Source organism: Mustelus asterias, chromosome 10, assembly GCF_964213995.1.
Source record: "Mustelus asterias chromosome 10, sMusAst1.hap1.1, whole genome shotgun sequence".
In the NCBI taxonomy this organism is placed as follows: domain Eukaryota; kingdom Metazoa; phylum Chordata; class Chondrichthyes; order Carcharhiniformes; family Triakidae; genus Mustelus; species Mustelus asterias.
This window is the reverse complement of record NC_135810.1, coordinates 58,358,033-58,373,516: the sequence shown is the minus strand read 5'-3', so window position 1 is coordinate 58,373,516 and position 15,484 is coordinate 58,358,033. Positions and strand designations below refer to the sequence as shown.

The window sequence follows — 15,484 nt, the reverse complement described above, 5'->3', positions numbered from 1 at the left end:
TTGAGCAGAAACATCAATGAAACTAGTTGAGTCTTCATGCAGTAACCATATGGTGTTATTTTGGAGTACTCTGAACTTTTTGAGACAATGGCCTTGTTTGTATAGGTTAAATAAATGGTAAGAGCTTTAGATTTTATTATTTTAATTTTTAAATTAATTTGGTCCCATATTTGCTCTCCTGGACAGCATCCTTCTTTCCACCATGACCCTTCCTTCCACCCTTCTCAAATGGAATTCCATCATGGGCCAATGAGAGGTGCTACAAGCTCAATCACCTAGCTCCAGGTTGTTGCTCGGTGGCTATCACCATTAAACTGTCATTTTTCTGCACACTATCAGCATTTCTCAAGGACCTATAGCCACAAATCAAGTCCACGAGTCCCCTATTTGTCAGGGTCTGTAAACACAATCTTAATCCATAGGCAGTCTGGAGTAATGCACCAACCAAGCTCCGGTCACATTTTTGGCTGATTTTAGAAATGATATTTCTCTCTTTGTGGCTGCAGCACATTCTTCCCTATTCAGATTACCTTCAAGCACTTTTTCCTACCATTCATCAAGAAATTTGCCTTATCCCCGTCACCAAACAGCTTTACATAGAGTTACTATCTCCTGTTGAGCACCATCTTGAGTTCCATACCATCACTTAACGAATGTAGCCATAGAACCATAGAATCCCGACAGCGCAGAAGGAGGCCATTTGGCCCTTGAGGTCTGAACAAAGAACAGTACAGCACAGGAAACAGGCCCTTCGGCCCTCCAAGCCTGTGCCGCTCCTTGGTCCAACTAGACCAATCGTTTGTATCCCTCCATTCCCAGGCTGCTCATGTGACTATCCAGGTAAGTCTTAAACAATGTCAGCATGCCTGCCTCCACCACCCTACTTGGCAGCGCATTCCAGGCCCCCACCACCCTCTGTGTAAAAAACATCCCTCTGATATCTGAGTTATACTTCGCCCCTCTCACCTTGAGCCCGTGACCTCTCGTGATCGTCACCTCTGACCTGGGAAAAAGCTTCCCACTGTTCACCCTATCTATACCCTTCATAATCTTGTGCACCTCTATTAGATCTCCCCTCATTCTCCGTCTTTCCAGGGAGAACAACCCCAGTTTACCCAATCTCTCCTCATAGCTAAGACCCTCCATACCAGGCAACATCCTGGTAAACCTTCTCTGCACACTCTCTAACGCCTCCACGTCCTTCTGGTAGTGCGGCGACCAGAACTGGACGCAGTACTCCAAATGTACCGATTCTCTGACAGAGCATCTTACCGAGATCCAACCCCACCCTATCTCTATAACCCCTCACATTCATGATAGCTAATCCACCTAATCTACATGTCCCCTTACTTATTTATTGTTCCCTTAGACAAAGCCCCTTCCTTTCAAGTATTTCAGCACTTCAGCTTCTTGGCCCAGCTCCTATAGCTTTGGCCACTGTTATTTTTCCCTCTCCCCCCATCCACTCTCCCTCTCCCCCCACCCGCTCTCCCTCTCCCCCCACCCGCTCTCCCTCTCCCCCCACCCGCTCTCCCTCTTTCCATCTTGGCCAGTTCTCAAGTCTCCTCCTCCCTTTCCTTGCATCTCTCCACTCTCCTCCATTTTCGATCCTCCTTGGCCACTTCCCTCTGCTTGTTGTTGTCTAACCCAACATGAGGGTTACAGATAGTGTGACTTGAACCCAAGTCAAAAATATTCCCACACACCATTCTAATATCGATAAGACATGCATAAGCTTCAACATCAAATCCGGAATCTTTGGTAAAATAACACGTAAATGTGTATATCGCCAGGCTGAGTGTTTGAATGCTTAATAATACTGAGCATTGTTTGTTCATCCCTGGGATATGAATGTTACTGCTGGGCTGGGAGCTCCTTTGGCTGTAGCTCTCAATAATACTGACAGCACGGGGTTTCAGTACCCGCATGGACTCAGGTAGTTCTTGGGACCTCCCATTTCTTATCTTGTTGAGACATCATGGCAGAGAGATGTTTGGAGAGCCACAATTAGCGTCCCTCAGACAACGAGGATGCTATATTGAGTGGCACTGGCATGGTCAAACTTTACTGCCCATTGCTCATTGCTCTTGATTTAAATTACAGTTGATATGAATATATTAGTATATACAAATGGTAAAACTGTGTTAACGTTGTATTTGTTTTAGTCATCCACTTAAACGTATAAAGGGCAATGGAATCAAACTCTACACATGCATTCGTAAACCAAAATTCTAGATTGCTAAATTGCTATAGTCCAGTCTGGAATATCATATGAACGCCACCTGTACGGAGGAATTTGTAGTTCCCTAATCATGATTAAGTCTCGAGTGCCCAAAGTGTGAAATATGAATCTCAGAAAATACTCCCCCTGCAAGAATGTGAAGTGGTGGGCTAGTTATGCATTGGACTAGGCGGAAGTGTTCTGCTCAGGGGCGGCACCAAGAGCGGTGCGGACACCAGGACTAAGCTACAGGACTGACAGAAGCAGAGGAGCAGCATGAAAGCTTTAACACATAACCGGCTCTCTGCTCTCCTGCTGGTTTAAACATCTGTTAACAACTCAAGGCTGCGCGTTTTATGTCCTGGTGGAAAAATAAAGGGCAGGAAGAGAAAAAAAAACGCCGAATACAGGCTTGGACGTGCGTGGACAAGGTGCTGGGAGTTGTCTGGCTGCGGTGCTGCGCTTTTGGAACGTTCCCCGGGAGCAGCTCGAGCCACGGGCGAACGGACGGGGGGGGGGGGGGTCCGGGCTGGCGCGAGGCTGAGTGGCGGCAGTTAGGGGCTCGGGTCCGGCCGCGCGCGAGCTGCCATGGGGCTCCCCACTCTGGAGTTCACGGATTGCTCCCTGGACAGCCCGGATTTCAGGGATCGGCTGAAGGCGCATGAGATCGAGCTGGAACGCACCAACAAGTTCATCAAGGAGCTGATTAAAGACGGCCTCATGCTGATTAACGCGCTGAAAAGTAAGTGGCTTTAAACAACAGAGGGGAAAAAAAACAATCGCTTGTGTTTGAGACTGTGGGAAAAAAGTTTGAATGAACGGGAAAGAGCGCTCCTCGTGGCTGTGGCCAACACATTCATAGACATTTCCTCCTTGGATCTTGTTGGGCTTGGGGAGTAAATGTTTTCGAGGAATGAAATAAGCAACTTCCTTGGCCTATTTTTATAAAGTAATGTGCTAACGTTTGATATGTGTGTGTGTGTGTGTATAACATTGAAAAGGGTAACCACTATTGATAATGGACAATCGATATAGATCACATCTAAAGAGGATAAAACTGGAGTTACAGCAGTTGAGATAGCTGGATGACTGGCGGACAACTACTCGCAGGCAATGCTATTTCTATATTCAGAAAGAAGATAAGAAAACAAATCCAGGGAGCTGCAGAACAATTAACTTCGTAAGAAGTTTAACAACACCAGGTTAAAGTCCAACAGGTTTATTTGGTAGCAAAAGCCACCAGCAGTGGCAAGATTTTGGAATCTTTACTTAAAGATGTAATGGAAAAAGCGAAAATTGTAAAGAATAGTCAACACTAATTTTAAGGGAAAGTCGTGTTTGACCAATCTTATTGAATTATATACTTTGTTGAATTGTTTAACAAAAGTAACAAAGAATAGACAATGGTAATATAGTGGATGGAATATACATGGATTTTCAATAAGTACAATGTCGTGGACTCTGATCAAAATTAGAGCATGTGGAATGGGAATAAATAGATTGGCTAACGACCTGGATTAAAGCAGAGTCACTCGGAATAGTGCAAGATGGAAATTAGTCTTTCCATAAAACTTGGTATTAAGATCACCACTCACTATTTGCATGAATGGTTTGTGAGTTATTGAAACTTATCAACATTTGTGGTTAACATCAAATGGTGTGTATATTTAATACTGTGGAAGATTGCAACACAGTGTAAGATGGCATTGAAAGAAACATAGAATCTCTACAGTGCAGAAAAAGGCCATCTGGCCCATTGAGTCTGCACTGACTCTCCGAAAGAGCATTTTGCCCAGGCCCTCTCCTATGCCCATAGTCCCATGCATTTACCATGGCTAATCCACCTAACCTACACATCTTTTGACCTTGGGAGAGAACGTGCAAACTTCACACAGCCACTCGAGGCTGGAATGGAACCTGGGTGCTAAGCATTGTGCCACTATGCTGTTTGCAGAATGGGTGTGTATATGGTATATTAATTTATAATATTGTAATATTGTGTTGTTTTGCTATATTTTGTGTTTAAGTTGGGTTTGCTTGAAGAGGCAGTGTTTTGTTACAAGAGTTGATCTGTCTGGTAAACATGTAGCAGATGCTAACAATGCAGACTAATAACTGATTTTAGCTAGGAATGTGTTACTTTGTAGAGTTAATGGACCTTTTGTTTATTTAGGTTCCCCTGGGGTTTCAGAGTAGAGTTTTGATTAAGTTGATTGTCAGACAGTCATGTGTTTAATGGGAGGAGCTAAGCTTGCATGAAAAGAATATTGTTTTTAGTTTCATTTTTAAAAAGCAAGTAGTTGCTGCCTGGACTGCCAGAAGAAAGCACATACTCTCTCTCTCTCTCGCTCTTTGAAAGGCCTTTCTGAGAACTCTGCTTTGCTAACTAATTTTAAAGAGGGGGTTTTAAATATATAAGAGGAAAAGAGGTGGCACAGTGGTTAGCACTGCTGCCTGTCAGCACCAGAGACCCAGGTTTGATTCCTGGCTTGGGTCATTGTCTGCGTCTGCATGTTCTCCCCATGTCTGCGTGGGTTTCCTCCGGGGCCGGTTTCCTCCCACAGTCCAAAGATGTGCTGGTTAGGTGCACTGGCCATGCTAAATTGCCCCTAGTATCAGGGGGATTAGGAGGTTAAATACATGAGATTATGAAGATAGGGCCTGGGTGGGATTGTTGTTGGTGCAGACACAAAGGGCCGAATAGCCTCCCTCTGTACCTAATTGATTCCATGATGAATATTGCTTGAATTGGAACTCATAGTGACAGGTTAAAGTTTGATTTGATAAAATCATTCCAGTTTGTTAGTAGAATCATGCCTGGATTGAAACATTTTATCATCTCAATGCCCAAATAGAAACTTGTTGGGGTCTAGTCTAGCTTCATAATATACCTTGGGGGTTTCTGATTGGGTACCCGAACAAAAACTAGGGGCTCATTTTAGGATTAAAAGTTATAAGACAGTGGGTGTTGGGACCTGATTTTTTTTTTCAAAGTTTTGCATTTGGTTAGTTTAAATAGGGAAAATAGCTCTTTCAATGGCTAAAGATTTCCTGGGTATGGAAGAGGTCACTCGGGGTGATTAAAACAAAGCTTTTGGATTTGGCGAACAAACTGAAGTTAACTGTACCTGAAGAAGTGAGGAAGGCAAAGATAATTTAAGTGATAGCTCAGTGTTTTAGATTTCCAGAAGCAGAGTCTGAATGGGAATTGGCTAGAATTCAATTACAATTGAAACAGTGTTATTTGCAACAAGAAAAATAATTGGAATTAGAGGACATAGCGGAACAATAGGAAAGATAGAAAGTAGCATTAACAGAGGAAAGGGAAAAAGAGAAAGCATTAGAACCTCAGGAACTGGAAAGAAAATTTTGACTTGAAATGTTAGAAGTGCAAAAGGGTAAAATGCGACAGTAATAGCAAAAATGTAAATCCTGTTGAGAGGTTAGTTGATAAGCAAGTGCCGGATCTCTTTAAGGAATTTATTTATGTGGGTAAAGTTTATTCATGTGTACCAAAGAACAAAGAACAAAGAACAATACAGCACAGGAACAGGCCCTTCGGCCCTCCAAGCCCGCGCCGCTCCCCAGTCCAGGATTGAATCCTGAATCCAGGATCCCCACCCAATTTTCCAGCCTATCTACATACCAATATCCTATCCACCGAGCTGTCCCTCACAGCTACGATGCTTTGTTCATTACAACCTATTAACTTACCCCCACCCCCCCATTCCAGACCATGTGATCTCCAGGGAGAGGCGAAAACCCAGAGTGAAAAACCCCAGGGCCAATATGGGGAAAAAAAAATCTGGGAAATTCCTCTCCGACCCCCTGAGGCGATCGAAACGAGTCCAGGAGATCACAATGGCCCCGATCGGAAAATGCTTCCCAACCAGGAGGAGTAGGTAAGAAAGTTAGGATTTTAAGAGCTACAGGATCAAGTCAATCGTTAATGAAGAGAGATGAGGAGTTATGTATTTGGGATGGAAAAAGTGGTAATATGTGGAATTAGTGGTGAAAAGAGTAATGTTCTGTTATGTAAGGTAAGGTTGGAGAGTCCGGTAAAAAGTGGTGGTAGGACTAATGGAGAAATGATCTTCTCCAGGGATACAGTTTATCCTGGGTAACATTGTAGCGGGATCACAGGTGGGACTGATGCCTACTGTGGTTGAAAAGCCAGTGAAAAATCAAACTGAGATGTTGCAGGAAGTATGTCTTGGGATGTTTCCCAACTGTGTGGTAACAAGATCACTAATCCACAGATTGAGACAGAAGGAGGCGAAATCGAACAGTAAAGATAAGGAGGTTGAGATTCAGCTATCGGAAACAATCTTTGGCTGGATGGTTGTTAACCGTACCAACCTTTATCCCCCACTTGGGGAATAAAGCGGATATCTTTAGTTCAGGAAAGTTGGCAGAATTACAACAGAAAGATGCAGAGATAAGGCAGTTGTAAGTGTAAACAGAAGAAGAATCTGAGTGTATACTGGAGTGTTATTACATTCAAAATGATGTCTTAATGAGAAAGTGGAGACCGTTTACATATTCAGGCAGTTGAAAAGTGGGCAGAAAGGAGGTATTGCGAGTAGCGCATGAGGTTCCAGTAAGAGTCATTTAGAAGTAAGGAAAACTCAAGTGGAAAGACAAAAACATTTTTGTTGGCTGTATGCATAAAGATGTAGTTGAATTTTGTCATATGTGTCACACCTGTCAGGTAATAGGGAAACCTTAAGCAGTAATGAAACCATTCTGGCATTTGAGGAACCTTTTACAAGGGTCCTTACTAATTGTGAGGGATGCCTGCCTAAAACAAAAAAATGGAAATCAGTATTTGCTGACCATAATGGATGTGTCTACTAGATTTCAGGATGCCACTCCATAACATAAAATTACAGACAAAAGAATTACTTCATTTTTTACCAGATATAGACTGTTCACAGAAATCCAATCAGATCAAGGATCCAATTTTACATCAAAGTTATTCAGGGAGTTATAGATAGCTTAGGAGTGAAGCAATTGAAATCAACTGCACAACATCCAGAATTGCAGGGAGCATTAGAACGGTGGCATGAAACTTTAAAGAACATGTTGAAGGCCTCTAATCAGGATTATCCAGAGGATTGGGATGAAAGAATTCCATTTGAACTTTTTTCAATTAGGGATACACCGAATGAATCAACAAAATTCAGTCCACCTGAATTGAATTTTGGTCGTGAGGTAAGAGAACCACTTAAATTGATCAAGGAGAAATTGGGGAGTCAGCATTCTGAGACAACATTGTTGTCTCAATGTGTCAAACTTTAGGGAAAGATTAACTAGGGTTAGTGAGATGGCTAGACAGCATTTACAAGCAGCACAGTCTGTGATGAAAAAGAAGTGGATAAAACATCAAACATTCATGGTTTTGCTAGTGGGGATAAAGTATTAATATTACCAGTGGTAAGTGAACCATTTAAAGCAAGGTGTAGCGGGCCTTATCAAATCAAAGTAAAATTGAGCTCGGTGAATTATTTGATAAGAGTGCCAGATAGAAGGAAAACTCTGAGTGTGTTATGTTAAGATGCCCAAACTGTATTTTGATAGGGAAGAAAACCAGAAGGAGGATATTTTAGTTGTTGCAACTCGGTGAAAAATCAAATCCAGATGATTTCTGATAACTGAATCTCAACCTCCTTATCTTTACCGTTTGATTTCTCCTCCTTCTGCCTCAATCTGTGGATTAGTGATCTTGTTACCACACAGTCGGGAAATATCCCATGACATAATTCCTGCAACATCTCAGTTGTTTGATTTTTCACTGGCTTTTCAACCACAGTAGGCATCACTCCCACCTGTGATCCAGCTACAATGTTACCCAGGATAAACTGTATCCCTGGAGAAGATCATTTCTCCATTATTCCTACCACCACTTTTTACCGGACTCTCCAACCTTGCCTTACATAATGGAACATTGCTCTTTTCACCACTAATTCCACATATTATCACTTTTTTCATCCCAATTTGACATTCCTCTTTCACAGTTTCAAGGCATGCCAACACTTTTGAAGAATAGTCAATATTGCAATGTGGGGGACATGGCAGTCAATTTGTGAACAACATTGCCCCACAAACATTGAGATAACTGACCAGATAATCTGTTTTAGTTGTTGGTGGAAGGATAAATAATGTCCAGTTGCATTATTGTAACTGGAGGAGTAGGTACAGAGGAGATGTTAGGGGTAAGTTTTTCACTCAGAGGGTGGTGGGTGCGTGGAATCGGCTGCCGGTAGTGGTGGTGGAGGCGGATTCGATAGGGTCTTTTAAGAGACTTTTGGAGAAGTTCATGGAAGTTAGTAAGATAGAGGGTTATAAGTAAGCCTAATAGGTAGGGACATGTTCGGCACAACTTGTGGGCCGAAGGGCCTGTTTGTGCTGTAGCTTTTCTATGTTCTATTATAATGGCCAGCACTTTGAATGGTGCCAAAAGCTCTTTTATGCTCACTTGAGAGGGCTGGATGTTTTGGGGGTGCTGGGGCATTAATTTAATGTATCATTTGTAAAACTACATCATCAGCAGTTCACGATTACTGTACTGAAATGTCAGTCAAGGTTCAATACGTTCTGCAGTAAGGCTTGAATCTCTGACCATCTGAATCAGAGGTAAGGTGAATGCTTGTATATGTTGCATGTCTCATGACAAACTTTTGAAAGATTTTACTTGGCTAACAATTATAAAAATGTAAACACAAAGCAGAAAATGCTGGAAAATCAAAAGATCACCCTGACTCGAAACGTTGACTCTATTCTCTCTCCACAAATGCTGTCATACCTGCTGAGATTTTAAGATTTTCTGTTTTTGTTTCAGATTCCAGCATATTTGTCTTTATCTTAATTATTAAAATATGTTACATTTATTGCAGAGTGACTGTACTTGGGTTTTAATATAATGTAGGAGCTGGTACTGGTGCTTTTAGAAGTGTCTAGACATCCCAGAACAAGTTATTGCTCTTGTGTCTCTGCGGAGTTTAGTACAAGAACAGTGATGCAAACGGCCAGCATTTGTTCCAGCTGGCATTATTCCTTTTATCTACTGGTCTGATTTTCCGGACATTGGACTGTATCAATCTCCTTGACTGCAAGGGAAAAAAGATAGAATTCAGTTTATAAATTGTGTGAGCTTTTGGATTTGCAGTTGATTATGTTGGCTTTGTGGAATTTGTTCTACAATGTAAATGGTGTCGATTCCACTCTGACTTGAAGGCAGTTTTCTAAAATAAATATAGTGTCAAATACAACCCTATGAAGTTATTGGGAATCTTTAGTCTAATAAATACAAGTGATGTCAAACAACACACCTATTTGCATGACAAATTTGACTGACTTCCAGACTGTGATTGGGTATTTCTTCCATAACTGGTGCTGATCACACTTCCCTATTTGTATATAATTCTATAAATTTATTTTTTGAATTTGATTTATTATTGTCACATGTATTAGTATACAGTGAAATGTGTTGTGCGCTATACAGACAAAGCATACTGTACATAGGGAAGGAGAGGGTACAGAATGTAGTGTTACAGTCATAGCTAGGTTGTAGAGAAAGATCAACTTAATACGAGGTAGGTCCATTCAAAAGTCTGATGGCAGCAGGGAAGAAGCTGTTCTTGAGTTGGTTGGTACGTGACTTCAGACTTTTGTATTTTTTTCCCGATGGAAGAGTGTGTCCAGGTGCGTGGGGTCCTTAATTATGCTGGCTGCTTTTCCAAGGCAGTGGGAAGTGTATGCAGTGTCAATGGATGGGAGGCTGATTTGCTTGATGGACTGGGCTTTGTTCAGGATCCTTTGTAGTTTCTTGTGGTCTTGGACAGAGCAGAAGCCATAGCAAGCTCTGATACAACCAAAAAGAATGCTTTCTATGGTGCATCTGTAAATGTTGGTGAGAGTTGCAGCCGACATGCCAAATTTCCTGAGCTTCCTGAGAAGGTAGAGACATTAGTGGGCTTTCTTAACTGTAGCGTCAGCGTGGAGGAATTAGGACTGGTTGTTAGTGATCTGGATACCTGGAAACTTGAAGCTCTCAACCATTTCCACTTCATCACTGTTGATGTGGACAGGGGCATGTCCTCTGCTATGCTTCCTGAAATCAATGACTATCTCCTTCATCTTGCTGACATTGAGGGAGAGATTTTGAACTATTGTCAGAATATCAGACATACCAGTTGTGGAAACATTGGTACTGCAACAAATAGCTACTAATTATGTTCTCGTAATACTTTTCATATACTGAGTGACATCTTGGAGCTCTATATATAGTCGAGAATGCAAGTAGATGGTTAAAAAAAGAAAGACAGGTACTGACAGCACCTTTCACAAGCTCAGAATACCCCATCATGTTTTACAGCCAATTAATTACTTTGAAAGGTAGGTACTGTTGTAATGTAGAAAACACAGCAGGCAATTTGCACATCATGAGCTCCTACAAGCAGCAATGTGAGAATCTGTTTTCGTGGTGTAGCTGTAGCAACAGACACCTCCAGACGCTAAAAGATGCCCTCATAAGAACAGGATATGGTGCTCGACTCATTGATTGACAGTTCCGATGCGCCACAGCGAAAAACTGCACCGACCTCCTCAGAAGACAAAGACGGGACACGGCGGACAGAGTATCCTTTGTCGTCTAGTACTTTCCCGGAGCGGAGAAGCTATGACATCTTCTCCGGAGCCTTCAACATGTCATTGATGAAGACGAACATCTCACCAAGGCCATCCCCACACCCCCACTTCTTGCCTTCAAACAACCGCACAACCTCAAACAGACCACTGTCCGCAGCAAACTACTCAGCCTTCAGGAGAACAGTGACCACGACACCACAGCAACCTCTGCAAGACTTGCTGGATCATCGACACCGATGCCATCATCTCGCGTGAGAACACCATCCACCAGGTACACGGTAATACGTACACTTGCAACTCGGCCAACGTTGTCTACCTGATACGCTGCAGGAAAGGATGTCCCGAGGCATGGTACGTTGGGGAGACCATGCAGATACTACGACAACAGATGAATGAACACCGCTCGACAATCACCAGGCCAAGAGTGTTCTCTTCCTGTTGGGGAACACTTCAGCGGTCACGGGCATTCAGCCTCTGATCTTCGGGTAAGCGTTCTCCAAGGCGGCCTTCACGACACACGACAACGCAGAGTCGCTGAGCAGAGACTGATAGCCAAGTTCTGCACACATGAGGACGGCCTCAACCGGGATCTTGGGTTCAAGTCACACTATCTGTAACCCCCACGACTTGCCTGGGCTTGCAAAGTCTCACTAATTGTCTTGGCTTGAGACAATACACATCTCTTTAACCTGTGCTTAACCCTCTCTCCACTCACATTGTCTGTACCTTTAAGATTTAATTACCTGTAAAGACTCGCATTCCAACCATTATTTTGTAAATCGAGTTTGTGTCTTTATATGCCCTGTTTGTGAACTGAAATCCCACTCACCTGATGAAGGGGCAGCGCACCGAAAGCTAGTGGCTTGTGCTACCAAATAAACCTGTTGGACTTTAACCTGGTGTTGTGAGATTTCTTACTTTGTGATGTTGAACAGGGATATATACTGAGCAGAACACAGTTGGTAGAAGAAAGTAGACAGTTATGTACTTGAATTGAAAGGAAGTTACTATTGGTGACCCACAAATATTGTGCAGAGGTTTTAAGTATTCTCTATATTAATGACTTAGATAACATAATAGAAGTCCACATATCCAAGTTTAGTGGACAGTTGGGGCATTAGAGGTATTGATAGATTAATTGAATGGGCAAAGCTGTGGTGGACGGATAATATGAACTCATTCATTTTGAACCAAAATATGCTCAAATAGTGTATTTTTTAAATGGTGATAAGCTAGGAACAAAAAATTTAGTGATTTCATGTACAAAAATCCCTAAATGTAGTGGTCAGGCACAAAAAAAGGTAAGTCTAATGGAATGTTTGCCTTTATATATAGACTAGAGTATGAATGAGGGGAAATGTTACCATATTCATACAAAGTTCTGGTTAGACTACATTGGAATTGCTGTGTTCCATTCTGGGCACTGCACCTTGAAAAGGATGTAATGGTTTAGTGAAGCAAATGTCACCAGAATGCCAATGTTCAATTTATAAAGAATCATTATATAAACTAGGCATGTATTCCCTAAAGGTTAAAGTGTGATTTGATTGAGATTTTAGGATTTTGGAAATAACTGATAGGGCAGATAGAGGAAAGTCTTGTTTTGCTGGAGCTGGAGCCTAGGACAGATACATAACATTAAAATCAGGGCCATGCCACTCGACAGAATTTAGGAAGCAATTCCACTTCTTCATAAGAAGGGTGATACAACAGTAGCTCACTAAATTTAATACAATTACGTTTGAGGTTGATAGATATTTGCTAGCCAAAAACATAACATGATATGCAGCAGTAAATCTGAGGCCCTCAGTCCTTCTCTGCCATTCAAAAGACCATAGCTGATCTTCTACCTCAACTCTACTGTTCCCCACTACCATTATTTTGCTTGATTCCCCTTTGTGTTCAAATATATCACAGTTATGGTCTTTGATATGCTCACCGACTGAGCATCTCCATTCTCTGGATAAGAGAATTCCAAAGATTCACAGCCCCCCGAGGGAAGATCTTTCTCTATATCTTCTTGTTAATTGTTGCACTCCCTCCCAAGGCAAGTATATACTTTCTTAGGTAAAGAGACCACAACAGTACATAGTACTCAAAATATGGTTTCACAGAAATCCAATATAATTTTGCCAGGACTACTTTAGTTGTATATTTCAACTTTCTTGAAGTGATTGACTGATTGCATTAGATTCTCCCCATTACTTTAATAGGTGGGTGTTCTGCAAGGAGACCAGTTGTTCACCGACTAAGTTGATGTTGTCTCATATGTGATGTTAAAGGCAGTATTCTGCAGCCAGTTGAGTATAGGAACCCACATAATAGAACATCTCAACTTAACTCATTGTGTCTAAGTTTATTTATTAGTGTCACAAGTGGGCTTACATTAACACTGCAATGAAGTTACTGTGAAAATCTCCTAGTCGCCGCACTCCGGCGCTTGTTTGGGTACACTGAGGGAGAATTTAACATGGCCAATGCACCTAACCAGCACATCTTTCGGACTGAGGGAAACCGGAGCACCCGGAGGAAGCCCACGCAGACACAGGGAGAATGTGAAAACTCCAGACAGGCAGTGACCCAAGCCGGGAATCAAACCTGGGTCCCTGGCGCTGTGAGGCAGCAATGCTAACCACGTAAATTTGTTGATCTGATTGCAGATATCATATACATCGTCACTGTTGGAGGAGTGGGTGAAGGCACTGACTATTGAAGCATGCTCCCGTGACTTCTAGTTACCTGACCCTTTTCTTAAATATTAAGGTTGCTTGATGTCAGAGACTCCTCCATTTGTATTTATCCAAGATTGTTTTTTTTCCTAAATAGTGGTGCCCAATTTTTAGGCAGCCTTATGGTTGGCACAGTGGCACAGTAGTTAGTACTGCTGCCTCACAGCACCAGGGAACCAGGTTCGATTTGGTGTGTAGGAAACCTCTCTGCAAACCATTTGGCTGATCCAGTGGAATGGAGTTCTGATAGCTCTCGCTATCAGATATGCGCCATTTGCAGAAACATTGTTTCTTATTTTGTCCTGCCACTTGCTGACAGATCTTGAGCAGCAAAACTGGATTGCAACTAGCTGCCTTACGTGACACCACCAGGTGTCGCAGAAGTGATGTAGGAGCTACTGCCTGGTAGATTTTGATCTTTGCTTTGAGACACACTCCATGCTGTCTCCAAAACCTGTTCAATGGCCTGCTGTATATTAAGCTTGCATTTATCAGGTGACTTCATCCAAAGTGGCATTATTGGTGAGGATTCTTCCAAGATAGTAGAACTTTTGAACTGAGCTGAGAGATCTATTGTTAATTGTGACTATGGGGTCTTGGAGTTTGTGGCCAATTCGGTACAAGATCTGTATCTTTCAGGCTTATTGTAAGGCCAAGGTGTTTTGAGGTTTGGGCAAAGTGGGCAACAAACTGTTAGGTGTCCTCTGGAGTATGTATCATTGGAGCAAACAAGTTCATTTAGTAGCTGTTTTGTGATCTTTGAGCCTTTAGTAGATTGACGTTGCTGTTGGTCCTGAATTGAATTGTACTCCTCTGTCAGGATCTTTGAGTGCATATGTGAACATGGTCGAAAAGTAGCTGACCAATGGAACAGTCTTGCTTGCTGCAGTTGGTGACAGAAAAGGCATCTGATAAGGCATCACACTGACCATCATGAAATGGTCAGTGTGATGCAGCACCTTCCAATAGGCCTTCATGGTTTACTATGTTGAAGCCTTTGGTCAGGTCAATGAACACCATGTACATGTCCTTGTTTTGTTTGCTGGACTTGTCTTGTCTTGTATTTGATGTGCTGCAGCGATCATGTTGACTATTTCTCACTCAGCATGAAAACCACATTGTGTTTGTGGGTACGCAGAGTATGTAAAACGAGTGACAATTGTTTTCAGAATAACCCTTTACACTTTTTTTCGAATGTGGAGAGAAGTGAAATAGGACAATGATTGTCACAATGGATTTGTTTCCCTTCTGTTTGCATAGGTGAGTCCTTGTCATCTTGGAATACAATGTACTGGTTCCAGATTGAAGAGAAGATGCAAGTGGATTTCCTAACCATGTGAACTCCTCTGTATTTGAATACTTCAGATGGAATGCCATTGGACAGTGAAGAAAGTTATCTCCAATTGCAATGGGATCTTGATCAATTGGGCCAGTGGGCTGACGAATGGCAAATGGAGTTTAATTTAGACAAGTGCGAGGTGATGCATTTTGGTAGATTGAACCAGGGCAGGACTTAGTTAATGGTAGGGTGTTGGGGAGAGTTACAGAACAAAGAGATCTAGGGGTACATGTTCATAGCTCCTTGAAAGTGGAGTCACAGGTGGACAGAATGGTGAAGAAGGCATTCAGCATGCTTGGTTTCATTGGTCAGAACGTTGAATACAGGAGTTGGAATGTCTGGTTGAAGTTGTACAAGACATTGGTATGGCCACACTTGGAATACCCTGTGCAATTCTGATCACCCTATTATAGAAAGGATATTATTAAACTAGAAAGAGTGCAGAAAAGATTTACTAGGATGCTACTGGGACTTGATGGATTGAGTTATAAGGAGAGGCTGGATAGACTGGGACTTTTTTCTCTGGAGCGTAGGAGGCTGAGGGAT

The 15,484-nt window shown here is 42.2% G+C and overlaps 1 protein-coding gene across 1 annotated transcript in view; it reads left to right on the top strand.

The window, feature by feature from the left end:
• Nucleotides 1–2,442: 2,442 nt before the first annotated feature.
• arhgap42a (Rho GTPase activating protein 42a) overlaps nucleotides 2,443–15,484 on the top strand; it is a 330,330-nt gene continuing 317,288 nt past the window's right edge. The window contains exon 1 of the mRNA XM_078221767.1: nucleotides 2,443–2,963. Coding sequence (XP_078077893.1) covers nucleotides 2,810–2,963 — 154 coding nt within the window. The 5' untranslated portion in view covers nucleotides 2,443–2,809. The remainder of the gene's footprint in view (nucleotides 2,964–15,484) is intronic.